Raw genomic sequence first — 25,693 nt, forward strand, 5'->3', positions numbered from 1 at the left:
TGTGAGGTTCCAATAACCGGAAATACACAAGCCAGCACAATCCGGTTTAGATTCCGTTTTTATTGTGATGTTTGTTTTATGTTTATTTTTAACATTTTATGTTTCAGAAGCCTCAGGTGCTGTGACATGCTGCCTGTCTGCTGACCAGGCACCTGGGGCTAGTTCAGGACGTGGGCTTTGCCATCGCACTGCTGATGCTTCAGGACTTCCCAGATAGGAACGGGGGGTGGGGGAGTGAGCCGCCTGCTGCTCCGTATGTGGATAACTTGGAGGCGATAGCCCTTCTCTCTGCCCCAGTCCTGGGAGCTGATGATGGGGGTGCCCAGGCCAAGTCACTTCTTACCAGGGCAGGCATGCTGCAGACCTTTGTCCTTTGTCCAGTCCTTTGTCCCTTCCAGCCGTGCATTCATGGAGTGGCATGGGGGGGCGGGGTTGCACAGCCATTCGCTATGGAACTATTTCACTTCCAGTTTCAAGGACTCTCCGTCCCGTAGCTCTGGTGCAGGTCTGGCTGGCTCTTTCCAGCCTCACACCAATTAATCCTGTGGATTTCTGCAGTTACTGGCAGCTGTTATCAGTGGCCCTTTGCCATATCCTAGCTGGTTGCTGGCCCACAGACCACCAGGGTTTGAACTGCTTTTTATGAGCTGAAGCAGCTGGCTCGCAGACCAGGGAGACGGCTGGGAACCGGGACTCCAAGCATCCTCTTAACAGGAGTGCCATGTGGGCATGCCAGAGCGCCTGGCCTGAGGCCAAGAGACTGCAGCCATTTCTCCAGAGCGGTCTCTGCAATGAGGCTGGTCCATTCTTTCAGGCCAGGGGCTGGGCTGCTCTCACTGGCTCTGGTGAATGCAAGAGCCTTGGGGGCTGGGATTCTGCCCCGCTGGGTTTGTCGTTGGGGCCGTTCCTGAGAAGGATGCCCAGCGCGTTTGGGTCCCCTAAAGGCCACCATCTGCCACCCAAGCCCTGCCCCTCCCCCTCCAGCTGTGTACAGCCAGCAGCACGGCTCTGGGCCCTGTGGGTGGGCATTGCTAATGCCTCACCTAGGCAGGGCAGGGGGCAGCCTCACTTCCCCAGGCAGAGGTGCCAGCCCTCCTGCGTGAGGCTCCCACACAGCTCCCAGCCCACAGCCCCGGCTGGCTCAGTCTCTGCTCCGGCGGGTTGCTGGCTGCCTGCCTTATCCTGCCTTCCTGGGGCTGAGCCGTCTCACGCTGGGATGGGGTCCCAGAAGAGGATCTCTCCCTGAATTCCCAGCCATGCCCTCTCCTTGGAAGCCTCGTGTCACAGCATTTTCCCAACACAGCACCAGCCTGTCCTTCCAGCTACAGCACCACCAGGCCAGGGTACCGCAGTGCCCAGCCGGGCTCCTCGGCCACCTGACCTCAGCCTGCCAGCAGCACTGGTGGCCTTGCTCCTGCCCAGTGAATTTGATGCTGGCTGCCTCTGACGTGCCTGTCACGGGGTCCCCGGGCGATGCTCTGGAACGGCTCCCTACGAAGCCAGGCAGGACTCTGCGGGAGCCTCCTCTCTGGGAGCAGACTGTCTTCAGGAAAGAAGCTCACACGACTTCACCTTCCTGGGTCTGACCCCGGAGCATTGAGCATCCTCTGCCCCCCGTGTGCTTCCCACAGCCAGGGCCGGCTCCAGGGTTTTGGCCGCCCCAAGCAGCCAAACAAACAACAACCAAAAAAAGCCGCGATCACAATCTGCAGCGGCAATTCGGCGGAAGGTCCTTCGCTCCGAGCAGGAGTGAGGGACTGTCACTGAATTGCTGCCGAACAGCTGGACGTGCCGCCCCTCTGCTTGGTAAGCTGGTGCCTGGAGCTGGCCCTGCCCACAGCGAGTTCCCACAGGTGGGGTCCTGGGGAAGCCACAGGGCCCTGCACCCCAATTCCACAGTCAGACGTGACTCTCAGCCAGCCAGTAAAACAGAAGGTTTATTAGACGACAGGAGCATGGTCTAAAACGGAGCTTGTAGGTACAGGAAACAGGACCCCTAAGTCAGGTCCATCTTGGGGAGGCAGGAAGACCAGAGCCCCCCCATTTCCCCAGCCAGCTCCAACAAACTCCCTCCAGACTTCTCACTCAGCCTCCCCGCCCCACCCTACCCCCCGGCTCCTCCTCCAGCCTTTGTCCAGTTTCCCGGGCAGAGGTGTCACCTGGCTCCAACCCTTCCCCCCCCCCCCCCCCCGGGTTCTCATGTTACATGCTCAGGTATCTTCCCTCAAGGAAAGTCTCCCATCCCCAATGCAGACAGTCCCAGCCAAACTCCCCTGCAACCTTCCCAGGTCCATACTCCTCACTCCCTGCTGCATCACAGGCCCCCACCCAGGAGTCAAAGAAAACATTAAGAACATTCCCACTTCGTCACAGTGCCGGATTAGTCTAGAGAGAGCCCTGTCTGCTTGCCAAGCCTTTGATGGGCAGGGAGCAGAATACATTCCAGGAATCCTCCCTGAGGCGCATCCTGCATGGGATTGGGAATTTGTTGTGGGGCTGCTTCCCTACAACCTGTGTCTGCCCCAGCCCAGCCCTCCCACTGCTCAAAAACCTGCTCTGTCTGCCATGGGACTTCCCCTCCACAGAGATCTTTGTAAGTGGGGAGACAATGACAATCTCCTCTTCCCATCTCTGCTGAGAAAGCCAGCGCTGGCCTGCTAGGCTCTGTGACCCACAGCTGGGATGCGTCCGGATGTCGCGTTTGAACGGGGAGCGTGGCACCTCGTCAGGGAAGGAGGGAACTGCCAGCCCCTCAGCCAGGCAGCGAGGACCCATCCCTGGGGCAAAACGTCCAGGCCAGGAGCCAGCCCAGCAGCGAAGTCGGGGGATCTCATGCTGGAGGGGGTCGCTGGGGCCCAACACGCTGATCCCTGGGTCACAGTGAGCAATTAGCCAACCGGGCTCCACTCCTGCAGTCAGCCAGATTCCACGGGAGGCAGGCGTCCCTCCAGCCACGCACTCTGATAGCTGCCCCACGTCACGGCAAGGCCCAGACACTAGCCAGGAGCCGAGTGTGCAAAGCGGCTGAACTTCCCGTCCTTCCCGGCACCGCGCTGCACCTCTGCTGAGTGGGAATCACCCGATGCCCAGGCACCTGCATCAGCCATGACTGATCTGACTCTCCGCTTACCCTCGGGCTTGTGCAAACGGCTCTCAGGGGCAACCTGCTCCAGCCCCCAGAGCTCGACAAGCCTGTTCCCTGGCAACTGGCACAGGGGTCAGAGCGGCACAGGAGAGAGACGGACATGGAGCACGCGGGAAGAGCTAAAACAACAACAATAAAGAGTCCTTGTAGGACCCTTGCAGCAGCCACCCCCCTCATCAGCCACCCCCTCCTGCCAGCGCCACTCTGCTAGCCCCTGCTGCAGGCCCCGCTTCGTCACCCCCTGCCACCATCCCCCACTCCCCCAGCCCTGCAGCCCCTCCTGTCTTTTCATTAACTCCCCCTGCCCCCACCAGTAGGTAGGTGACACTCAGGGCTGCCAATTCTTCCAGACTTATTAAGGGGATTTAGGCCCCTGCTGCAGGAGCTCTCAGCCCACATCTCCCGTGCCCACGCGTGGCCCTGGGCAGGCTGAAAGCTGCCACCAAAGTTGGGCTCAAAACACCTGGCCAGGGGTTTCCCTGTTAAGATTTGCTCATGTTACCCTGCCACCCCCGGCAAATCCGTGGAGCCAGTGGGCTGTTCGGCCCTTGCCTGTGCCCACGCAGCCATTCTCTTGGTACCGACTAGGCCAAGAGGCAGTGTGTGCCAGGGAAGCCTCCCGCGCCCTCCCCCGGGAGGAACCCCAGGGACATGTGTGGAGTGGAGAAGGGCCCCTCGTCTGTGATGTGCCCTATTCACACCCACAGCTCCAGCCCCTCCCGGGAAGGGTCTTTGCCCCCGTGGAAGAGGCACGAGGCTGCAGCTGAGACAGGAGAAGCATCTCTGTGGGCTCTGGGAATCCCCGAGGAGGCTGTCTGCTCCAGTTAAAAGGGAGGGACCCTCAAGTCTGCCCAGTCAGGGTAAGGATTGTGCTGTTTGGGAAAAGCCAAGCAACTGATTTTAGCCCCTGGGAGGCCAGCCACGCAGAAGGACCTCGCCCCCAGCAGCAGTGACACATTCCCCAAGAGGCAAAGCAGGTGGAGACCAAAGCTTGCAGGTGGCGGCGACAAGACACAACCCTTAGCGAGCCCCCCGCCTTGTCACCCTGCAGCCCCCGCTGGGAGGGACTTTCCCTGCAGCTGCCCCGAGAAGGCATCGCAGGGGAAATTGCCCCTAGGTGTGCATGACTCTGCAGGCCTGGCCGTGCCAAGCTCCGAGGGCCCCCCCTCAGAGGTGGCTGCAGCACAGTCTCGGGGATGAGCTCTTCAAGAGGGAAGGGGACAGCACAGATCTCCTGTGTCCGGCCAAAGCAATGCGGCCGGGGCCCAGCCAGAGCCAGCATGGAGGGAGCGTGGTGGGTGCTGACCACGATGAAGGTGATCAGTGCAGCTGGCGGAGCAGACCTGGCCCCACAAGGAGCCCAGCAAAGCCAGCACCTGGGAGCAGAGGGCACTGGCGGCCAGCATGATCTCAGAGCTTTGGCACCCTCAGCTGTTACCTCATGGCTGAGGTGGCCGCTGTGGGCAAGGACTCCTCCCTGAGCCGCCTCCCCTGTAAAGTCGTTTCCTGCACGGCTGCCAAGACCACGGCTGATCTGGGCAGGGAGTGCGGAGCATTCGCAGTGGCACTGAGTGGCAGCACACCACCAGCTCCCCACGGGCCTCAGCTGGCACTCCTGCCCTGCGTGTTCCCTCGGTGGTGCCCTGCCCGTGCTAGCTGAGACGTGCCTGGAGCAGGCTCACGGCACAGCGAGAGGGCTGAGGCAGCAGTCGCCTGCTTCTTGTAGCCATGGCTGCCTGAATTCGTCCCTGGCGTGGTGCGGAGACTGCTGCAGCAAGCAAGGGAGGGGCGATGCCTCCCCTCCCTAGGCCTGCTGGGGCTGATTCGGCCGTGAGGGCTGCCCTTTTGTGCCCCAGCAGCCCTTCGAGGTGCTGTGACATTGGAGAACAGCCAGGGCGTAGAGCCACCCCGCCCACTCTAGGCCATGGCTCCTGCATCTGACGAGGAGGGGAGTGGGGGCTGCTTTGCGCTGGCTTTGCAGTGACTCAGGCTGAAAACGGCCCCTCGATCCAGCGAGGCCCATGTTTAACTGGAGCTAGGTGAACTGCACCATGGCAAGGCAAGTGAGTCACATCCAAAGTCCAACAGGCCGTTCCCCAGAAGCGAGCAGCCACCGTTGGAAAGCAGGTGAGGCGTGTACAGTCCTGCCTCCTGCTCTGGACTGCTCCTTGCCCTACCCCCAGGCCTAGTCGCCCCACTTCCCCGTCACCACACTCTGCATTTCCTGGCCGGCTGTGTAACTGACCCACAGCCCAGCGCTTACTGGAAGAGGAAGCTGCTGGGAAGGTAGAGTGTGTGATGAAGGAAGTTTTGGAGAGGAGAGGGGAGCCAGCGGGCAGAGCTGACCATGTTCCCAAGTCCAGGACCAGTAACGGGAAGCGGCTGCTCTCAGTGACGGTAAATCAGATCGCAGAGATTAGAGGCCTTTCTGCCTAATCACAGGCAGCTCGAAGTTGGAGGACAAGTTACTGGAACAAAGAGGAAATAGAGGCAGTAAATAAAGAGAAACTGTTAACATATGGCCTCTGTGTGTGAAAAACATCTCTCTGAAGGGCTGTTTATGGCTCAGTCACTCACTTTATGGGGCTGCATGGCACAGACTGCAGCTGGGTGAAGAGTAAAAGGGAAGGATGGGTGTGGGTGACACAAACAGGTGTGTGTGTGTGTGTGTGTGTATCTACACCAAGGTCCAGATGTTTGTGCAGTGTGCAGGTGGGTATGCTATGGGTTTGGACAGCAGCAGTGTGCACTTGTGCAAGATGGGGTGTACAGCTGTGCAGGTGTGTGAGTACAGCTGTTCACCGGGGTGCTGGGACAATTTTTATAGTGGGGGAGCTGAGAGGCATCGAACCAAACTGTAAACCCTGTATATGATGGCAACCACTTCAAGCCAGGGGGTACAGCAGCACCCCTAGTTCCAGCACCTATGTGCAGGGAGGGGGGTGCTTGTGCAGAGAGCCCATTGACGGGAGGAAGGGGGGGCGCACTGGGGGCCATGCGCCATGCTCCCCACCCCCACACACTGCTCACAGGAATGGCCCAGATAGCACAAACAGAGAGGGAGGTGGACCCCCTCTTGGGCTTGCTCCCTGGCTAGAGACTGACCAGTACCAGGGCTGGGAGTGAGTCTCTGAGGACAGTGCTGGCACAGGCCTGGCTCCAAGGGCTGCCCTGAGCTGGGGAATGGCCCCGGGTGCTATGATAGCATTCGTCCTGCCCTCCTCCCTGTAACCACTGACCCCAAGAGGGCCTGGCAGTGGCCAGGCCCTGGGCTCCTGGGGCAGACACGCTGGGGTTTATTGCATCCTGGTGCTCAGAGCCATATCAGGGACATCTCTCCACCCACCAGGCAGGTTCTGGCACTGAACCCGCCTGTAAAGGTGCACGACTGAGCCCTGCGGCGCCTCCTGCTGATTGTCTCGGGAATTAGCTCTCCAGCCATTGGAGCACCCTCTGCAGGCCAGTGTCCCGCTACCGCTTGGCCCCTGTGTCTCTCCCAGACCCGGTGCCCTGTTGTCTGGGGTGCTGCCCTCTGGCAGTAACCCCTCAGTCTCAGGGTCTCCCCACCCAGGGGAACCCCCACCCACTATCCCCACTTTGCCTCAGTCTTGGCTACTGCCAGTCCTCATCTAACCCCCATTCAGTGGGGCAAACTACAATGTATAAGCCACTCATCACAGGCAAAGGGGTTTGGACCTGCTGTCTCTGGCTTCCCCCTGCAACCCCAGTACCTAATAAGCCATACCAGGCCTGTAGCCTGGGACTTTCCTAGGCCGGAGCTCCCGCGGCCTTTCCCCAGCCCTGCTCCACTCCAGATACCTAGTTAAGCTCCCTGCAGCCAGGCCCTTCTCTCACTGAATGCAGAGAGAGACTGTGCTGAGCGCCGGTCTCAAGCCTTTATAGGGCCAGCTGGGCCTGCTTCCTCCCAATCAGCCGTCCCAGCCACAGCCCTCTTGAGCCAGGGCTGTTTTAACCCCCTCAGGGCAGGAGCGGGTGACCAGCCCGCTACACCGCCCCCTCCTGGGGGGCTGCTACAGACCCCATGCCTGTGACCCAGCAGACACCTGCGGGGAGTGCTTGGCTCTCAGCTGCGCTGATGCACTCAGCCAGCTCACAGAGCTCCCCAGGGACCCTCCCCCAGGCCCATTCTGCTCTACGCAGGTTCTTACAGCCGTCCACTGCTCCAGGACACAATCACAGAGCCCCTTGGCCGTGCCCAGCTTCTCCTGCCCATCACACAAGCAATGTTTAGTCTGTGTCCCTCCAGCTCCCAACTGGGTACTGCCAAGGAGGGAGGCCCCATGCACTGCACAGCTGAAGTCCCAGCGTTCCTCACCGACACAGCCTGCCCCAGCCAGCCAAAGTCTTCACTCACTGCAGGCAAACCTACACTCCCCCTCTGCTGCCCTGGGCGCGCTGGGGATGGCACAGCCACTATCTCCCTGCCATAGCCCAAGCAAGAGGAGTCAGATGGGGGATTTCACCAGGGCCTCGGAACCTGTCCTGAGAAACGGCCTCCCTCCCAATGTGGGCCTGTAAAGCATGCGTGTGAGTGTGCGCCCGTCAGCACACAGGCCCCACAGAGCCATTCGCCTGGCAGAGCTGGGAGTGGATGGGAACAGGGTGGAAAAGTCTCCTGGTGGTGCAGGACACGCAGCGACTTGTGTGTGTGCAGCGTGTTGGGTTTGTCAGGGGGCCAAGAGTCCTATAGAGCCTCGGAACAAAGGGGGAGGAGATTTTATAGCGATCTCCATAAAACGTGTTTACCCGCCTGTGCGCCAGCCGTGCTGAGGATTAGACTCCAGCGCAGAGGGCTGTAACTGCCAGGCTGGGCTAGGATTCCCAGCAGCAAAGGTCACCGCGTTGGTTTCCTGTTAGCGGCTGTAGCAGCATGACAGGAATAATTACAATTAAATAAATATGCTTCTGTGTGTGCACAGAAAAGGCACAAAGGTTGGATTCAAACTGCCCATCTCCCTGGAGACTAGTGCCGACCCAGTGTCTGTGAGGAACCTGCCCGCTCTGACCCTGGGATCTCTTCCGGAGCCGGCAAACCCCCGGTGGAGGAGTCACCCCCAGAAAGGCACCGGGAGCTGGGGCAATGGAGCCTGAGGGAGCTGCAGATTCAGAGCACCAAGGTGGCTGTGAGAGTGCCAGGGAGGAGAGCAGCACAAACCAGCCATGTTCAGTCTGAGGGTTCCCTTGGTCATTCCCTTCCTGTGGTAGCCCTGCCATCACCATAGTGTGGCCAGGAACAGGAGGCAGTGAGAGCACAAGTGGGACATCAGCTGGCAGGGGCAGAGGGAGCTTCCCAGAGACAGGAGTGGGTTCACTGGGGTCAGGACAGGATAGCAGGGAAGGCATCTGGGAATGAGGGCCCTGACCCAATTTCTTTAGCCACGGGCATAGGGCAGCACTCCCTCCCCACCCAGCCCTGAGCCAGGTCCCCCAGCACCAAACACACATGCTGAACGGGGGCCATACTGATGGTCTGCAGCCAAGGGGGCCAGAGAAGGAGTTCCTCTCCCTGCTGGGCATGGAGCAGGGTGATGGTACCAGGCACATGAGTCAGACCCTGCCCCTGTCCCTGCCACAGGATCCTCCTGGCCAGAGACACCTGCAGAGCAATTGTCTTTGGGTGTCAGCAAATGGCATCAAGTAGTCAGTAACATCAGAACATGTCCCTTGGGGACAACAACCCACACATAAGCCCCACCCCTTGCAGGGTTCATCCACCTCCCACTCCGGCCACCGGCAAACCTCACGTGGACAAAGAGTGCCAAGAAAAGGAGCACCCCATGCTGCACTTGGAACTGGGCTGCAGATTCCTGCATCCCCTCGCCCACGCTTTGCCCCGAGAGGGCATTGGCTTGCCAAGGGATCAGAGTTAGCACAGCTCATATCCCTGCCCTTGGTTAGCCAGGCATCCCCACTGCGCCAAGAAACAAAGGCAGCCCAGCGCGTCAGGGGAATTGTCCCCATGGCAATGGCTCAGCTACACACGGCCTCCGAGTGCGAGCGCTTTGGGGCAGAGACCGCTCTCCCTCTGTGTCTGCACAGCCCCTGCCTGAATGGGGCTGGGGCACCACCGCCCCAGGACATCATCGGCAGCGTGCAGGGAACCGTATGGCCCCGGGAAGACACAGGCAGCACTCAGGGCCTGCAGTCAAAGCCGAGTCAAAATCTCACCCGGCGCCATCTGTATCCCTTGGCACCTCTGAACTCCTGGCCCTTACCGGGCAGGGACAGGCCTGGCGCAGCGACCCAGGTGGGACGGGCAGAGCTGCCAAGGGCCCTGCCGCTGCCCCACTCAGTCCAGGCCAGTTATTTCATGAGCCAATTTGCATATTTACATATAATTTGCACATAACCATGGACATCAGCTCGTTCCGTGCCCCGAGCCACGGCGGGGCTGCCGGGGGGCCGCGGCGTCACCCCCGAGCTACAAGCCAGGACGCCTGGGCTGGGCCGAGCCAGCCCCCGGGGCAGCCCCCCGGAGCGGAGCCACTGGGAGCCCCCCGGTGGGGGGCGGGGCGCCCGGCAGACCCCGCCCCCGGCCACGCCCCCTGGGAGCCGGGTTCCATTCCCGGGGCCTGCGGTTCCCAGGATGCTTTGCGGCCGGCACGGGCCGGTGCCGCAAGGCATGCTGGGTCCTGTAGTCCAGCTGGGTGCGGGGAGGGTGATGCGGCTGCTGCGGCTGCCCCGCGTGGGTCGGACCGGCCGGCCGGGGGGGGCACTCGCTCTGCAAGCCCCCCCCGCCCCACTGCGCACCGGGGGGGCCTCGGGACAGCCCCGAGGCGAACGGGCCTCCCTGCACGTGGGTAGGGCCCAGGCCGGGCCGGCCGATGGGTGCGTTGGGGGGGACGGGCCTGGGGGAGCAGGAGAGAGGGGTGCGGGGGGGAGAGGGGTGTGGGGGAGCAGGGCATTGGGGTCCGGGGGGAGAGGGGTGTGGGGGAGCAGGGCAGAGGGGTGCGGGGGGGAAAGGGGTGTGGGGGAGCAGGGCAGAGGGGTGCAGGCGGGGGCAGAGGGGTGCGGGGGGGAGGGGCCCAGGCGGGGAGCAGGGCAGAGGGGTGCGGGGGGGAGGGGCCCAGGCGGGGAGCTGGGCAGAGGGGTGCGGGGGGGAGAGGGGTGCGGGGGGAGCAGGGCAGAGGGGTGCGGGGGGAGAGGGGTGTGGGGGAGCAGGGCACAGGGGTGCAGGCGGGGGGACAGGGGTGCGGGGGGGAAAGGGGTGTGGGGGAACAGGGCAGAGGGGTGCAGGGGGGGAGGGTGTGGGGGAGCAGGGCAGAGGGGTGCAGGCGGGGGCAGAGGGGTGCGGGGGGAAAGGGGTGTGGGGGAACAGGGCAGAGGGGTGCGGGGGGAAAGGGGTGTGGGGGAGCAGGGCACAGGGGTGCAGGCGGGGGCAGAGGGGTGCGGGGGGAGCAGGGCAGAGGGGTGCGGGGGGGAAAGGGGTGTGGGGGAGCAGGGCACAGGGGTGCAGGCGGGGGCAGAGGGGTGCGGGGGAGCAGGGCACAGGGGTGCGGGGGGGAGAGGGGTGCGGGGGAGCAGGGCACAGGGGTGCAGGCGGGGGCAGAGGGGTGCGGGGGAGCAGGTCACAGGGGTGCGGGGGGGAGAGGGGTGTGGGGGAGCAGGGCACAGGGGTGCAGGCGGGGGCAGAGGGGTGCGGTGGGCTGGCCCAGCCAGGCCATCACAGACATTGCCTAGCCTGTGCCTGTCCATTCTTGTCCAAGCTGGTTGTGCTCTCCCGCCCCAGCCCCAAGCAACTGGGGGGCCCAGCCCCATGTGGTGGATCTGCGCAGCGACACGGTGACCAGGCCCAGCGCGGCGATGAGACAGGCCATGGCCCAGGCCGAGGTGGGGGATGATGACTATGGGGAGGACCCGACAGTCAATGGTGAGGCCCGGGGGCAGTGCTGTGGTGACTGTGCCCCTTGGCTGGGCACTGATGGGCCCCTCTCCCCTGAGGCTGGGACACCCCCCACTCAGAGCCAGGGAGCCATTGAGTGGGTCACAAGCAGGGCAAGAAAGTGGCAGCAGCTGTGGGGAGCCCACAATGGAACCGCACAGAGAGGAGGGGCCGGGGGAGGGCAAGGGGGCCGAGCATCAGCTTCCAGGAACAGACCCCCATGGAGCTGTGAACTCGGGCTCCCCTCCTCCACACATCAGCTGGGCGGATGCTGCCTCTGCAGGAGCTTCTGGGTACACTTTCGAAGTCTGGTTGTGAACAGAACAAGTGCCCAGCCCCTCCCTTCTCCTGCCAGGGCTGGGGCAGGGACGCACTGACCCCAGGCAGATCACCTGCAAGGGCAGCAGGGGTCAATGCACTGGAGGGCTCCAGTGTAGCAGGAATCCCCTACTCTGTGCCCTGGTGCCTGTACCCCCCCCCCCCCCCCCCGAAAGGCTCACGGATTCTGTGAGCTGCCCCACTTGCTGCAGTGAGGGGCACATTGCTGCCCGTCTTGCGCTTGTTCCCAGGCCACCCCAAGTGCTAACGAAAGCCCCCCCTTCCCCCACACACCTGTGACTCTTTCCATGCAGAGCTCCAGCGCTTGGCCGCCCAGCTCCTAGGAATGGAGGAAGCTTTGTTTGTGCCAACGTCGACCATGGCAAACCTCATTGCTGGTGAGTGCCGTGGGGTGGGCAGACAGCACCGCGCTGGGGGCTACGAGCCACCTGCAGGGCTCGGCAAGCGGCTATTGACTGCCACTGGGCTGGGAAGCGTGTGTCTCTGCCGAATTAAAGCTGCAGCCCCAGCCTCTCCCAGCAGGGGGTGCTGTGGGGGGCAAGGCAAGCCCCAGTTGTTCAGGGGCAGCCTGGACTGTTTCCAGTGGCCGAGCGAGGGGGTAGCCAGTCCCTGGCCCCAGGGGCTCAGTCAACAGCTGGCTTTTGTGGCAGCCGCTCCCCAAGAGAGACATCTTGGCGAAGGGGAACACCCCCACTTGGCCCACAATCTGCTCTGTCTATGGGGCCAGAGCCCTGCTGCTTTGTGCCCCACACAGCTCTGCCACCCAGAACTGCTCCTGATGTGCTCCCCCCACCCCTCCCCCTCCTGTCCCGCTTCATTGCCGCCCTCTCTTGTCCCAGTGATGTGCCACTGCCAGCGCAGGGGGGCTCAGCTGCTCGTCGGGAGGGAGGCCCATCTGCACGTCTTCGAACAGGGCGGGGTTGCTCAGGTATGCGGTGCGCATCGGCCTGGTTTGGGCACCCTCCCCCGGCTGAGGAGACCCCGGGGCACTGCCCCAGGACAGCTTTGGATGGGCTGGAATGGGTGGGTCCGGTTCTCAGCCTGTCCTGGCATGGAGGAAGGGCCAAGGGATGGACGAGGAGCATCCCCTGTCTCTGCATGGCCCCGGGGGTGTCTCATGGGATCACCACCTGGGCAGGGCCCAAATCTCCGAAACAAATCCCCAGGCTGCTGCGCGCGGAGCCCGAGGCCTTGCCCCGCCCCATCACTCTAACACGGAGGGGGGCAGGTATCTTTAGTGGAGGGGGTGTGGGACGGGGCCACAGGGGGGCAGCACTGCCCACGTTCTCAAGCTGCTCACAGCAGGCCTGTGGATCCTGGCTAGCTGCTGCCCCCTGTGGCCGCTCGCAGCAGCAACCGTGGGGGAAAGAATTCCCTGCCGGGCTTTGCCCGAGGAACTCTGTTCCCCCGCCCCGGGGTGCCCGGCTGTCCCCTGCCCCACTCCCTCGGCCTCTGCTGCTTCAGGCCTTTACCGAGGCTCAGGCTTTTCTTGGCTTGTTATTAAAGGAGCTGTCCTGGGGCTGCTTCTGTGCAAACCCAGGGCTCAGCCGCTCGCGGGGGTGACACGCTCGACAGCATCAGCCCCTGGCAGAGCTGGGCAGGAGGGCCCAGGCCATTGCGGGGAGCAGCAGGGTGCAAGTGCTGAGCCCGGAGTCCCGGGAACATCCTGGGCTGGGACAGATGGGCGGTGTGGGGTGGAGATGTAGTGGGGGGGTGACAGGGTGGGGCAGGGACACCTGGGTGTTATATTTGGAAGTGAGCAATGGTCAGGTGTTTCTTTCCCATGCTGGTGAACATGGCTCGCTGGGGCGGAGCATGGCTTTGGGTGCCTGCGGGCCTGCCCACACTCACCATGCTGTCCCGGGCACAGGTAGCTGGGGTCCATTCCCAGGTGCTACAGGATCTGCCAGAGGGCACCTTGGACCTCGACAAGCTGGAGTCGACAGTCCGTGCGGGTTATGGCAGCCGGTACCACCCTCGCTCAGTGCTCGTCTGCCTGGAGAACACCCACAGCTCTGCAGGGGGCCGGGTGCTCCCCCTTGCCTACCTCAGGGAGGTGCGTCTCACAGGCCAGTGACACGAGTGTGCTGTTCTCAGCTGCCTGCCTCCTGGAGCTGGCATGAGAGGGTTCCTGGGGGGTGGCACTACCGGCCCTGGCCTCAGCCCCAAAGCGCCATCTGGGGTCCTGGTCTAGTGGTTCAAGAGCCAACTCCTGCCCCGCCTGCTAACCCCGAGCGGCTGGGCCAACTGCCCTCTGCGCCCCATATCACAGGGGTGCAGCCACCCACGCTTGCTCGGCCCCACAGGCAGGACCCTATCTGAGACCGAAGGGCTGGGCTGGGTGTTGAGGGCGGGCGAGGCAGCAGGTTCCACAGAGCCGCAGCCTGGCGATGGGCCCCTGAGTCAAGCCTCTGGCAGCTCTCCGGGGCTCCCCCTCCAGCTGCTTCACCATGTTCCTCCACTCCAGGTGCGCCTGCTTGCTGACCGCTACGGGCTGCACATCCACATGGACGGGGCGCGGCTGATGAACGCAGCCGTGGCCCAAGGCGTGGCCCCAGCTCAGATCACCCAGCACTGCGACTCCGTCTCCCTCTGCTTCTCCAAGGTGTGTCCAGAGACGGGGGGTGCAGGGAAGGTGACAGCACCTGGGGGCAGGTTCCCCTAGGGCCAGCTGGGAGAGGCATGAGGCAGCTCCAGGCGGAGCCCACTCTGGGCAGGCAGCTGATACCTAGGAGTGGGGGTGGGAGGCCCCTTGGGGGCACAGGGGTGGGAGGCCCTTTGGGGGCTGTCTCTGACTCCCTCTCTTGGCAGTGCAGGGGCTGGGTGCCCCGGCCGGGGCGCTGGTTGCTGGGTGCAGAGAGTTCGTGGCAGAGGCTTGGCGCATGCGGAAGCTGCTTGGTGGAGGGATGCGCCAGGCAGGAGTGCTGGCGGCCGCTGCCCGCGTAGGGCTGGAGCGCATGGAGGAGACACTGCAGAGAGACCACGGCAACGCCCGCAGCTTCGCCCAAGGTGCCTGCAGGTGCCCTGCTCCAGAAGCGAGGCCGAGGTGTGGGAGAGGGTGTCAGTGCAGCAGGGCAAGGAGGCAGTGGGCTGGACCCTGCTGCATTGCCAGCAGGACCCCAGGACACATTGTCCCTGGCTCAGGGGAGCTGAGGTTGGCCCAGTTCAGTCAGGGATAACCCTGATGTCCTGGCCCCATCCTCCTCTGTGCCCCTCAGGGCACATCGCGGGAGCTCAGCCTGGGCACAGAGAGGCTGTGGCATTTGCCTGCCCTGGGAGGGGGGTGATCCAGCTAGGGGCTCCCAGGACGGTCAAAAGGGGAACCTGGTAGCTCCCCGGCCCCATCTCCTGTGAACAGAGGAGGGATGGGCCCCTCGCTGTTTTACCCCAGGGGCTGCAGAGTCCCTCTGTGCCATTGGGGGCGAGCCTGGCGCTGGTACAGACGTGTGTCCTTCACCCCCAGGCGTCTGGGAGCTTGGCTCGCCCATCTGCTCCGTCGACCCCTCGACCGTGGAGACCAACATGGTGCTGGTGAAGGTGGCTGTGCCCTGGCTGTCCCCTGAGAAGCTGTGTGAGCGCATGCAGGCGGTGAGCGAGGAGGAGGTGGCTGAGACGGGGCGTGCTGTCAGCGTGCGGCTGTTCCCGTGGGCCGCGCGCTCCCTGCGGGCTGTCTGGCACTGTGACGTCTCCGCACAGGACACCCAGCTGGCAGCCAACAAGCTGAAATTTGTGGCCGAGCAGTGCTGGCGGGAGCGAGGTGCTGCACCCTAGAGCAGGCAGGAGGGGTGCGCCCGGACCAGACAGGAGAGCGCTCCTGCCTCTGCTGCTGGCTGCCAAGCCAGAGCGAACATCCCAGCGCCAGCCAGGGGCCCACCCTGCCCAGCCCTCTGCTTGCCTGTCGACACTCCACCGGCCCAGCCAGAAGCCACTCACAGCTCCAAACACGGGAGCAGGCCAGTGACCCCTGTGGCCGCAGTGCTCCTGCCAGCTGACTCAGGGCCTTGGCCCCTCTTCCCACAATGCCTCTGGAGCTATCCCACAATCTAGGGTGCAGCGGGCGTGGGGGCAAGGCCGGGAGCCGCAGGCTTCCTGCCCATAGGGATGTGCGCTATGGTCCATGCACACAGGGCAGCGTGACCCAACTGCGCTAGGGTTCGAGGGACCGTGTGAGGATCTACACCCTGGAGCCTGTTGTGAGGCTGCAGGGCTGGACGTGCTGGCGGAGCCTGCGGCGCTCAGGGCCTTTGCTGGCCCAGCAGGTTTGCACCCATTGGGCGCTGGAGCTGGCAGCCAGGTCCCCTCAGGTGCCAGGTGGGCAGCTTCCTTCAGGCATTGAATCCCGCTGTGCCTCCTGGGTGCCCGTGACCCCATGCCCCTGGATCGGCGCGGTCTGCCCGTGGGCTCTGGGCCGAGTTGAAGGTGTTGGTTATGACCCACAAAGCCCTAAATGGCCTGCCGGAGGATTGACCCTGCCCATGCCGTGCTGGGCCCCAGTGATACGCGAGGGGGTGGCTGGCAGGGCATTCCCCAGGCGGGTCCGGAGCCCCTGGAACGTGCTGTGAAGTAGCCCCCCTTGGGGGCATGCTGAGAGCCCTGGGGCACGGGGGCTTGCAGGGGAGGCTGAAGGGGGCTGCTGGGGCAGCCCACGATGGAGTCGCCGGAGTTCCTGGTTGAACACTCCTGGGCTGGCTGCAGTTGGGGGTTGATGTCGAGGTGCCTGGAGCCGTGCGGCGGCTGCTCCGCTTCCTTGCGGCTAAATAAAGAACAAGCTCCTGGCCTGGCTCAGGGGTTTGTCTGCTAAAGCTGTTTGTGCAGGGCCCCAGCTGTTCTGTGGGGAGATCCCAGCCCCAGAGCGGCCCAGCCCCAGAGCAGCCCAGCCCCTGGTGACAAGCACAGCCTGAGCCCCAGGGCCTTCAGGAGCAGCACTGCAGCGTGGCTGCAGAAATTCAGTTTCCTCAACAGGAGACGGCACGGCGCCTGGCCTCGCTCCCAGCCTGCGCTGCACGGGGGACGGGGCATGCAGAGAGGGGTTCTGGGTGATGCTCAGCTCGGCTCCTTCCCGGGGAGAGGCAGCACGTGGGACGCTCTGGGAGGGCAGACAAGGCAGGATTGCAGCAGCCCCTGGTGCAGAGGGGTGGTGGCAAGGCTGTGCCAGGCGGCAGCCGGGCCTCCAGCTCTTTCACCCCCCAGGGGTTGTGGTAGCCTGGGGCCTGGGAGTGTGGGAGGCTCCAACGACAGACAGCTGCTGGCTATGGACTCAGAGGAGCCTTTTATTGGGACAGAGGCTGGGCAGAGGCAGGACAGCCGGGAGGCCAGGTGCTCTGGCAGTGGGAGGGCAGCTGAAGCGTAGCAGCAGGGGGCTGTGGCAGGCTGCAAGCAGAAAAGCGTCAGGCTGGGGCTGACTGCCCCTTGGTGCTGCTTCCTTCACCCCAGGCTTGACACCGGTCTGATGGGCTTCCCTGCTCTGCTCCAGGGCTTCCACAAGCCATGTCTGAGCATGGTGCAGCAGCCATCTGCCCTGTGCTCCCCCTTGTCCCCATCCTCCTCCTTGCAGCCGGCTGGCTCTGTGTGGGGAGGGTGCAGGCCCTCTCTAACAGGCTGGCCTCCATCATAGCCAGGGTCCATTGGATTGAGGGGAGCCAGCCACCCGGCCCAGCCCCAAGAACTCAGGGAATCCAGGCTGCAGCCAGCAGCACCAGGGGGTGGAGGGACCTGCTGCCGTGGGGCTTTAGCCTCTGCCCCCTACCCACTTCCCTCCCAGCAGCAGGGGCTGCAATGCAGGGGGCCTGCAGCTGGGTGCGTGGGGCACCGGATGGCAGAAAGGTCAGTCCCAAGGAGGCTGCAGAGCGCTGGGGGGTCCCTGCCCATCTCCCTGTGGCTCAGATGGCCACAGAGCGTGTGGCTTGCTGCAGGCTGAGGAGCCGGGCAGCGAGGAGGAGGAGGGAGCCAGCCAGTACCTCAGAGCTGAAGGAGAGCCAGGCCAGTGCCATGGACCAGCCGAAGCTGACGCGGACGTGGTCAAAGTGCTGCTGGTTGTACATGCGGACGGTCTCGGCGAAGGCCGCTCCCGAATAGCTGATGTAGACGCTGATCCCGGTCAGAGTCAGCAGGCCTGCGAGAGGCAGAGACAACAGGGCTCGGTGCTGGCCTGGGGCCCTGACCAGGTTCACCCCAGCGGCTACTGGGCCAGTCTGGTGCCGTGGCAGCAGCACAACGGGTATAGCTGTGCCCAGGCGCTTGGACCAGGGGGAACGGTTTTGGTGGCCTCACAGTGCAGCCCCCAATGCTCGCTGGTGGCCGCTCTGACCATTGTCCGAGCCCCACCACCACCCCCATGAAGGTAGGTTGGGAACTCACCAGCTGCTGGGGAGTCCTGGGTTCCTTCGGCACCATGCACATCAGCCCCACGTCTGCCCAGAGCTCCCGGGGGGGCTGTGTGGTGCAGGGCCCTGATCCAGCAAACACCAAGCCGGCGCACCCAGGAGCCACAGCGGGGGCTGCTGCTTTGCCCCCATCTCTGCTCAGGAGACTCTCGTGGCTGCAGAGAAGTGCTGGTGGCCACATTTGAGACATGCTGGCTTAGCTGCCCCCAGCACACCTTGCAGCCTGCCGAGAGGCTGCAGCTACCCCGCTCCAGCCCCTTTGCATGGGTCCCCGTGTGCCCAGAAGCACTGACAGTTCTCCCCCAATGCACTGGGAGGGAAACTCAGCTTTCTGCAGCACAATGAGCCCTGGGATATGTCCCTGGACGTTCTGGGGCCCCCACGGGTGGCATGGCACCAGCGAGGCCGCAGCGCCTGGTGTGTGGCTTTGCAGAGCAGCTGCTGCCAGCCAGGCTAAGCGAACCTGGGGGCTTGGCCGAGGTGACTGCATGACGGAGCCTCTGTTCCTGTCTGCACTAGGGGGGAGCCCTGCCCTGCTGCAGGAGGGCGAGCAGCCCCCCGTAACAGACTGCGGTTCAGCTGCCCCAGCGATGGGGGCAGACATGTCCTGGTGAACGAGAGGATTCCTCGCCCTGGGTCGATGCGTGGAGACAGCTCTGGGGGTGGGGGGTCAACAGCCCACGCTGCAGAACTCCTGGCAGCTTTGCCTCTGCCCCCAGTACCACGTGACTGGCTCTCCCATCGTGCAGTCGCATCCGAGGGGTGGGGGTGCCTGGGACACCCACAGGGCCTGGCCCTCTGAACACAAGCTCTAGAGAAGAGCCCGGGACCGGGGAAGAGCTGAGGTGGAATTCAAAGGGCAGAGTGAGGGAATGCAGCCGACGCTCCCCATGGCACAGAACTGGGCCACGGAGCGAATCTCGAATAATGCTCAAAGTGGCACCTAAGTTGCTCCTCTCTGGCCACTTGGCAGGTGCTGCCTGGCAGCAAATCAGTCACAGCTGAGCTGGTGACAAATGGAAGAGATTCCCTGGCCATCCCCAGTCACCCCCGGCCCCAGCTGGGTTTCAGGGTCAGGCAGGAATTGCTATGTGCTTCATAGTCCTATTGAGCGACGGGGAGCTCAGCAAACAGAAGTGGGAGGTGTCCGGGTTCCAGTGAGACCCTGTACGTCGCCCCCGGCTCTGGCGTGGCCCCTCCCCCGCCCCCCCCACCTCGCCAGCACACAGCAGTCCTGGCTGCTCCAGGCACAGCACCACCAATGGGGTGGGGAGGAGATTTCCCAGCAGAGGCACTGATGGGGTCCGGTCCCTAGTGAGCACAGAGCAGCCAGGCCCAGGGAGAGCCCCCCACACACACAGGTCACACGGCAGGGAGCAGCCACAGAGCATCATGGCTCTGGTCCCAAGCGTGCAAACTAGCGCTCAGCCTCGACCCCAGCGCTCTCGCCTGACGCCGCTCACTGCACAGCCTTGGGTTGTAGACCCGGCACGTTGCTGCCCTCAAAGCAAAAAGCCTCTCGGTTATTTACTCTCCTTTGGCCGCAGAGGGGCCCGGACCAGTGCAGAATAGAATCCTGCAGCCAGCCCTGAGACGCAACCAGCGAGGAGCAGACCCGTCCAGAACTGTCACCCCCAGCCAGCCTGGAGCGAGAGGGCCCTGGCCACTGGCACGTGGGGTGGAGGAGAGACCAGGGATAGGCAGGGAGGCACAGAGATCCCAGGCCAGGGGCAAAGAGAGCCACTAACGGTGTGGGGGTGAAGAGGCCACTCCTGCCCCAGGCTCTCAGCCTGCATCCGGCTCCCTCGGTCTCTGTCCCCCCCAGTGCCAGGGCAACACAGGCCCACACTGGTCTGTCTCTGCATGTCCCCCCAGGTGAGGCTGTTCCTTCCCCTCAGCAAGGAAAGGGGGGTCCCAGCCCCAACCCCCCACCTTCCCCTCAGCCAGCAGGTGCCCCTCCCTCGCCCACCATGACTCCGATGCGAGGATGGGGCCGAGGGACAATTCAAGATGTGCTTAGTTTAGAGGCTGGGCAGGACTGGGCAGCTCAAAACTCAGCCCCAACCACCGGCAGAGAACCAGGCAGCTGGCCCTGGCCCCACGCTGGCCCCACGGGTGTAGCTTAGCCCTGGTAGGCAGGAGGGCGGACAGCAGGGCTTACAGACCATAAACATTCAGACTGAGCCAATCCTGCTAGACCCCAAACCAGCCCCTCCCCCACCAGGGGCCGCATGCTTCTCTTCTGCTCAAGCTGAAAACCTGAACTCCCACCAGCAGGAGCCAGTCAGTGCTCAGGACTCTGGTTCTATTTGTACAGCGCCTAGCGCAAAGGGGGCCCTGCCGATCCACAACAGGGTACAGAGCAACATGCCACCACCTCTCGCAGAGCCCCTCCCCCACCCAGGGCTGCAGGGGTCCTGCCCGTTCCCCAGGGGCTGGGAACAGAGCTCCCAGGGAGCTCAGGGTCACTTGGCAGCCGTTTCCTTGGGGCAGCGTGGCTCCATGGTGGCCTGTATTGGGCAGGGGTCTGTAGCTCTCTGCTCAGGGAGCCCCCCAACCCCCGCACTGCAATTCTCTCCCCAGCCCCACATCCCCAGCAGCAGCAAGGAGAGAACCCAGGGCCAGAGGCAGGCACTATCCAATCGCCTTCAGCTTCGTCTGTGCCAGTGAAACCGGGACCTGTGTTGCACCCGCACCAGCGCGGGGCAGCAGGGCCTGGAGCTGGAACCCCTGAGCAGCGAGTGCGACGATGGGAGACGGCTGAAAACCCAGGGCAGCCTCAGCAGGTCAACAGCCCGTCCCCAATGGCTGTACTGCCTCAGCCCCTGGGCCCCTGGCTGCTCTCGGCAGGGACCGAGCCCCCGAGAGAGAGCGTGGCCTGCACATCCCCCCACGTTGCCCACACCCGCCGGCCGCAGCCACTCACCTCCCAGCAGGAAGTAGCAGCCTGTGAAGAGCAGCAGCTGGCAGCTTTGTGCCAAAGAGCTGACAACGCCACAGATCCAGCCGAAGACGAGGAGGACGAGGCTGAGTGGCAGCATGACCACGAAGGCCCGGTGCATGCCTGCCAAGGACACGGTGAGATGACCTCCGGCGGCAGCACATGCTGAGACGGGAGCAGCAGCAACACAGGTCCCGGCCCTGCTCTGTGCCCACCAGGAAGGATGAGCCTCAACTATTCCAGACCTTGCACTGGGCACTGGCCCCCGTCCCAGCCCCGTCCCTCTCCCCTCCCCCCAGCCCATGCAGGGACCCAGCACAGAGACACCTGAGCAAAGGCCCCCAGCGGAGCAGCACATTGGGCACCCCTCCCCCCTGTGAGCAAGCCAGGGACAGCGTCCCTCCGGGGGGCCAGGGCAACTCACAGATCAGATGCTGCAGTGAAGCGGGCACCTCTTGGGTTTCGCTCCCAAATGGGTCGATCAGTGGGATGCAGACGTTCCTGCCTGGAAAGGAGGAGAAAATAAACCAGCCCCGAGCCGGGACATAATGGGGGTCCTCTGGCCTGTGTTATACAGGAGGCCAGACGAGACCATCCTAACGGTTTCATCTGCCTCGAATCTATGGAAGTGGGGGGGAGGGCCCTCTATGGAGGATTTACAGCCCCCAGGGCAGGGACCCCAACATCCATGGGGATCTGCTGGGGGCCAAGCCAGGGATGGGCGTTGGGGCTAAGGGGACAATTTCACTAGTGAGTCGAAAGCTCCCCATGCAGGTGGCATTGCACAGCTCAGTGACAGCTCTCGGCAGGGAGCTGAGGGCTGGGGTACAGATGTGGGAGCTGGGGCCTCCTGCACCTGGCTGGGATGGGGGGGGACCTGCTGCTGTTAGTTCTGTGTTAGCCAGCGGCCCTTCTCTCTGGAGGAACTGCAGAGAGCCCCGTGCACCCACCCACCCCTCAAGCCTTTATGGAGCCTTCCTGCCCCTGTGACAGCAGGAAACCCCCTCTCGTGGCATTCTCGCTGGGAGCCCCATGGACGCCTCTGCCCCAGCAGAGCTGGGAACTCCCCAGGGCAGTTCTGTACATGCCAGTCATGCCTTCGCCTGCCCCGAAGCAGGGCTCGCTCCCACCGCAGGTACTGAATTCCCTCCCTCCTGTCTGCCCCATGCCCTGAGAGCAGCTGCAGGCCTGGGTTCTGGGTTCTGCTCCCGAAGCCACAGGCCCTGTCTGAGCCAGAGCTCTGTGCACACCACAGGAGGCGCTAACAGGAAGATGGGGTCCCCATGCAGCCAATCCCCGGGCACCAGACGCCCCTGGGTGGCAGGGCACAGCTCCCAGGCAAGGCATGGCTCCTGCAGGAGAGCTCAGTACAAACCCAGCACCTGCAAGTGTGTCTGTGGAGAATGTAGTGTCAGGCTCCAGCCGCCAGGACCCCACAGAGCAGCCGTGCCTGGGAGCGGAAAACGCTGCACCACATGGGACAGTCGTTAATGAACCTCTCAGGCCCCCCCTGAGAAGCAGCTGCCAATAACAAGACCCCAGGCACAGGGCCAATTCCCACAGGCCCTCGGCTCTGCAGGGAGGTCTGGCCTGGGGCCCGTTGGAATGAAAGGCAGCACGAAGGGGCCCTCTGACCTGCCTGGTTGGGGGCACAGTGCCCAGCAAACCGACAGGAGCCCTGGGGGGGAGGGGAACAGGGAAAGGCTCCAGTTAGCAGCAGCCCCTGTGACAGCGCCTGCTCCGGGGACAGCAAAGAGACACCAAGGAATTGCAATGCAAGATCTGCGCACCAGCAGTGCAGCAAAGCGCTGGCTCCGCTGGGCTGTTCTAACCAGCCACCTTCACCAGTGGGGGCTGCTCCTGCCAGCCCCCCCCCCAATCCTGGCAAGCAGTGGGAGTGATCTTCCCCTGGGCACAGCCCCTCCCCACATCCCCTGCCAGGCTCCATGCCCCCAGGAGCGACCCAGACAGGGACATTACAACTGGAGAGGCCCCAGCAGCTGGTCACTTCCCCTCCTGGGGCCCAAGAGAGGACAGCCTCCCAGGCCTGGGCTCAGCCCCTCTAGCCAAGCGCTTAGCTGCCCGCCCATCACCACAGGCCAGCAGGACAGTGCTGTGGTGCGCCAGGTGCAGGACACGGTGAGGGGCCCAAGGTCACCAGGGCTGTGGTGGGAGCAGACAATCCAGGCTCCAGTCCCGGCTGGGGTCTGAACTACTGGGGAGCAAAGCGCTGGAAGGGGGGGCAGCGACTATCAGCAATTAAACCAGCTGCTGCTGCCTCCTGGCCCAGGCTCAGGGCAGGAGATGCCGGCGCGGGGGACACCGGCTGCGCGCTGCCCCCGGCCACAGGCGCTGGAGCGAGGAACGCTGCAGCACCGCCTGGCTGGACGTGGTTTCTATCCTGTACAGAGTTACAGTGGCTCTCAGCCGCCCTCCCCCGCGGACTGCCCCGGGTAGCTCCTCACCTCTCCCCGCAGGACCCCGGACCGCAGACGCGCACGGAAACCGGGGACGAGCCGCGTTCTGCGGCCCTGCGCAGGGGGCTTCCCGGACAGGGGTGGCGGGAGGGGAGCGCAGCAGGGAGCTCCCCGCGTGTCTGCTCCGCAGCTGCTCACAGCGGGGCCGGGGAGCCAGGGGGGGGCGGGAAGAAGCCGAGCCCCCCCCCGCCCAGCTGGCACTGAAGGGCGAGGCAGGTTCGCTGCACACACCCTGCGGGGTGCCGGGAGCGCACGGGCGCGGGGGTTCAGGGTCACTGCTCCAGGGGAAGCTCACGGCAGCGCCGGCCCCCGGCTGCCTCAACGCCCGGAGGCGCGGGAGCCCGGGAGGATGCTGATGAAGCGGCGATAAATGGGGGGCCCCGTCGGGAACCAGGGCTGGCAGGATGTGGGTGCCCGACCCGACGGCGGGGTCCCGGCGCCCGTTACCTTCGCAGACCCGCCAGAGCCCGGAGTGGGAGCTGAGCGGCTCCGGGTCCCCCGCCGGCTCCACCCGCAGCAGGTACCAATAGTCCGACCCGATGGCCACGGCCAGGAGCCCGAAGCTGAGGATTCCGCTGAGCGCAGCGCCCAGGCACAGGGCGCCCGCGGGCACCGCGCCTCGCCCCATCCCCATCCCCGCCCGACCTCGCTGCTGCCGCCTGCGCCGCCGGACCAGCCGCGCCGCCCCTCACCCAGCCTCCGACCGCACAGCCCGGGTGCTTGGGGGAGCAGGGGTCCGTGCGCCCCCCTCCGGCGTCCTGGAGCCTGGCACCGCGGCTCCCCCGGCAGGGTCGCTGTGCCCGCCCTCCCCGGCCGTGGGCTCGCACTGGGGCCGGGGCAGGGCCGTGCAGACCGGGGGGCGCTGACCCTGGGCGCAGCCTGAGCCAAGCGCTTCGCACCCCCGAAGCCGATGCCCGCTCGAAGACTGTGATCCCCCGCGGGAAAGGGCCCCTCGGCTCGGCTCCGCGGGCTGCGACCCCTTGGCCCCGGTTCACGGGACCCCGCGCGAGGCGCACGTGCTGTGGACACGGGACCCCCCGCTGTAGGCATGGAGCGCCCGGACTGCGGGCTCCGGCGGGTGCCCATCCCTCCGCATCGGGCCTGGGCGCGGCGCTGCCGGCTGCTCTCCCCGGGCCGTGAGCTGGGCTCATGGGGCAGGCCGGGCCGGAGCTGGGGGAGCCGCAGAAAGGGGCCTTGGCGCCCCTTTCCCCGCCGGCCGGAGCTGGAACGGCTGCCAGCGCTCTGCTGTTTCGGGGTGTGTGGGGGGAACAGCCAGTCGGACCGGCAGCCCCATCTTAAGAGTTGATGACAGTACCGGAGCCTCCTGGATATGATCCCCTGCAGCCCCATCTCCACTGCCTTGGGGCCCCCAGAGACAGCCCCATCTCCACTGCCTTGGGGCCCCCAGAGACAGCCCCATCTCCACTGCCTTGGGGGCCCCCAGAGACAGCCCCATCTCCACTGCCTTGGGGCCCCCAGAGACAGCCCCATCTCCACTGCCTTGGGGCCCCCAGACAGCCCCATCTCCACTGCCTTGGGGCCCCCAGAGACAGCCCCATCTCCACTGCCTTGGGGGCCCCCAGAGACAGCCCCATCTCCACTGCCTTGGGGCCCCCAGAGACAGCCCCCGGTTTACAATGGCTCCAGTGGCTCCATGGAGCCGGGCCCATGCACAGAAGGGGACCCAGCCTGCTCCATTTGCACTGCGCCCCGAGCCCCCACTGGATCCCCCCGCCCACCACTTGCTCCTCTGGGCCAGACGACCGTCTAGCCAAGGGCTCCTCTCTGTCCCCTGACCCCACACGCCAGCTCCTCTCTGCCCCCACCTCTGGCTCCAGGCAGTCTCTGCTTCCACCACCTGAGGGACTCCGGCCTGTCTCCCCTGGCGCAGAAGCTTGGCTAGTCTCAGCCAGGTGGGGGGGGAGAACAGTGGCGGGGAGCTTGGCTGAGCCCCTCCAGGCAAGTGTGTCTTGAGGGCTCCCGGCCGGGGCAGGTCCTGGCCTGGCTGATTGCGCCACTGCCGAGGCACCGGAGCGATTCCTGGCCCTGGCTCACCCTGGCAGTCGCGTCCCAGCAGGGCCGGTGAGTGCGTCCGGGAGGCAGGGCTTGGGGGAGTGGGTCTGTGGGGCGCATGGGGGGGTGCTGGGCTGTGAAGGGGCGGGGAGGATCTGTGTGTGTTGGGGCACTAGGGAGTGGGGGTTCTATGTGGGGTGCTGGGCAGTTGTGGTGGGGCGTGGGCAGGGTGGTGTTGTGCAGGGCGCTGTGCATTTGTGGGTGGGTCGGGGGGGGCTCTGGCCATAGGGAGTCAGGGGGTGCTGGACGTCAGGGGGTGGCTGTGTGGCACGGCCCAGGCCCACTCCCAAGGGGAAGGGGCATGGTGGCAGCACAGGGCCGGGCAAGCCACTGTGTGTCTGGCAGCTGCCGGTCTGTAAATAGTGCCCTCACACTGGGCTGGGCGGAGCCGCCCCTGCCATGCCATGCCCCATTGCCTCTGGCTGGCCCCTT

General features: G+C 64.6%; 2 protein-coding genes across 7 annotated transcripts; one reads left to right on the forward strand and one right to left on the reverse strand.

Moving 5' to 3' along the window:
* Nucleotides 1-9,825: 9,825 nt before the first annotated feature.
* LOC101954128 (uncharacterized) lies at nucleotides 9,826-16,189 on the forward strand. 6 transcript variants are annotated; one of them, XM_065562911.1, is made up of 8 exons: nucleotides 9,826-9,994; nucleotides 10,873-11,036; nucleotides 11,681-11,764; nucleotides 12,227-12,315; nucleotides 13,258-13,443; nucleotides 13,855-13,992; nucleotides 14,204-14,396; nucleotides 14,851-16,189. In XM_065562911.1, exons 1-8 carry the CDS (start codon nucleotides 9,828-9,830, stop codon nucleotides 15,156-15,158), a joined length of 1,329 nt encoding a protein of 442 aa, XP_065418983.1. In that variant the 5' UTR covers nucleotides 9,826-9,827; the 3' UTR covers nucleotides 15,159-16,189. The 6 variants fall into 6 exon arrangements, with proteins under 6 accessions (XP_065418983.1, XP_065418987.1, XP_065418988.1 ...); XM_065562915.1 differs by having other exon boundaries at nucleotides 9,829-9,962; XM_065562916.1 differs by having other exon boundaries at nucleotides 9,829-9,962; nucleotides 10,896-11,036.
* Nucleotides 16,190-16,872: 683 nt separating this feature from the next.
* On the reverse strand, nucleotides 16,873-23,837 carry TMEM235 (transmembrane protein 235). Its single transcript, XM_005283142.4, has 4 exons — nucleotides 23,636-23,837; nucleotides 21,136-21,216; nucleotides 20,697-20,834; nucleotides 16,873-17,499 (listed from the first exon to the last, which is right to left on the reverse strand). The coding sequence occupies exons 1-4, from the start codon at nucleotides 23,820-23,822 to the stop codon at nucleotides 17,267-17,269; spliced, it is 639 nt and encodes a 212-aa protein (XP_005283199.1). The 5' UTR covers nucleotides 23,823-23,837; the 3' UTR covers nucleotides 16,873-17,266.
* Between the last annotated feature and the right edge of the window lie 1,856 nt (nucleotides 23,838-25,693).

The sequence above is a fragment of the Chrysemys picta genome, chromosome 12 (assembly GCF_011386835.1).
Source record: "Chrysemys picta bellii isolate R12L10 chromosome 12, ASM1138683v2, whole genome shotgun sequence".
Lineage (NCBI taxonomy): Eukaryota > Metazoa > Chordata > Testudines > Emydidae > Chrysemys > Chrysemys picta.

Excerpts from the sequence above, each read along its gene's own strand:
- TMEM235 (XM_005283142.4), bottom strand. The coding sequence starts at position 23,822 with ATGGGGATGGGGCGAGGCGCGGTGCCCGCGGGCGCCCTGTGCCTGGGC. Across the intron at positions 21,217-23,635 it reads GCTCTGGCGGGTCTGCGAAG|GCAGGAACGTCTGCATCCCA; the intron begins GTAACGGGCGCC and ends CCTCCTTTCCAG. Across the intron at positions 17,500-20,696 it reads CTGCTACTTCCTGCTGGGAG|GCCTGCTGACTCTGACCGGG; the intron begins GTGAGTGGCTGC and ends TGCCTCTCGCAG.
- LOC101954128 (XM_065562911.1), top strand. The coding sequence starts at position 9,828 with ATGCGGCTGCTGCGGCTGCCCCGCGTGGGTCGGACCGGCCGGCCGGGG. Across the intron at positions 13,444-13,854 it reads CCCTTGCCTACCTCAGGGAG|GTGCGCCTGCTTGCTGACCG; the intron begins GTGCGTCTCACA and ends CCTCCACTCCAG. Across the intron at positions 13,993-14,203 it reads TCTCCCTCTGCTTCTCCAAG|GGGCTGGGTGCCCCGGCCGG; the intron begins GTGTGTCCAGAG and ends TTGGCAGTGCAG.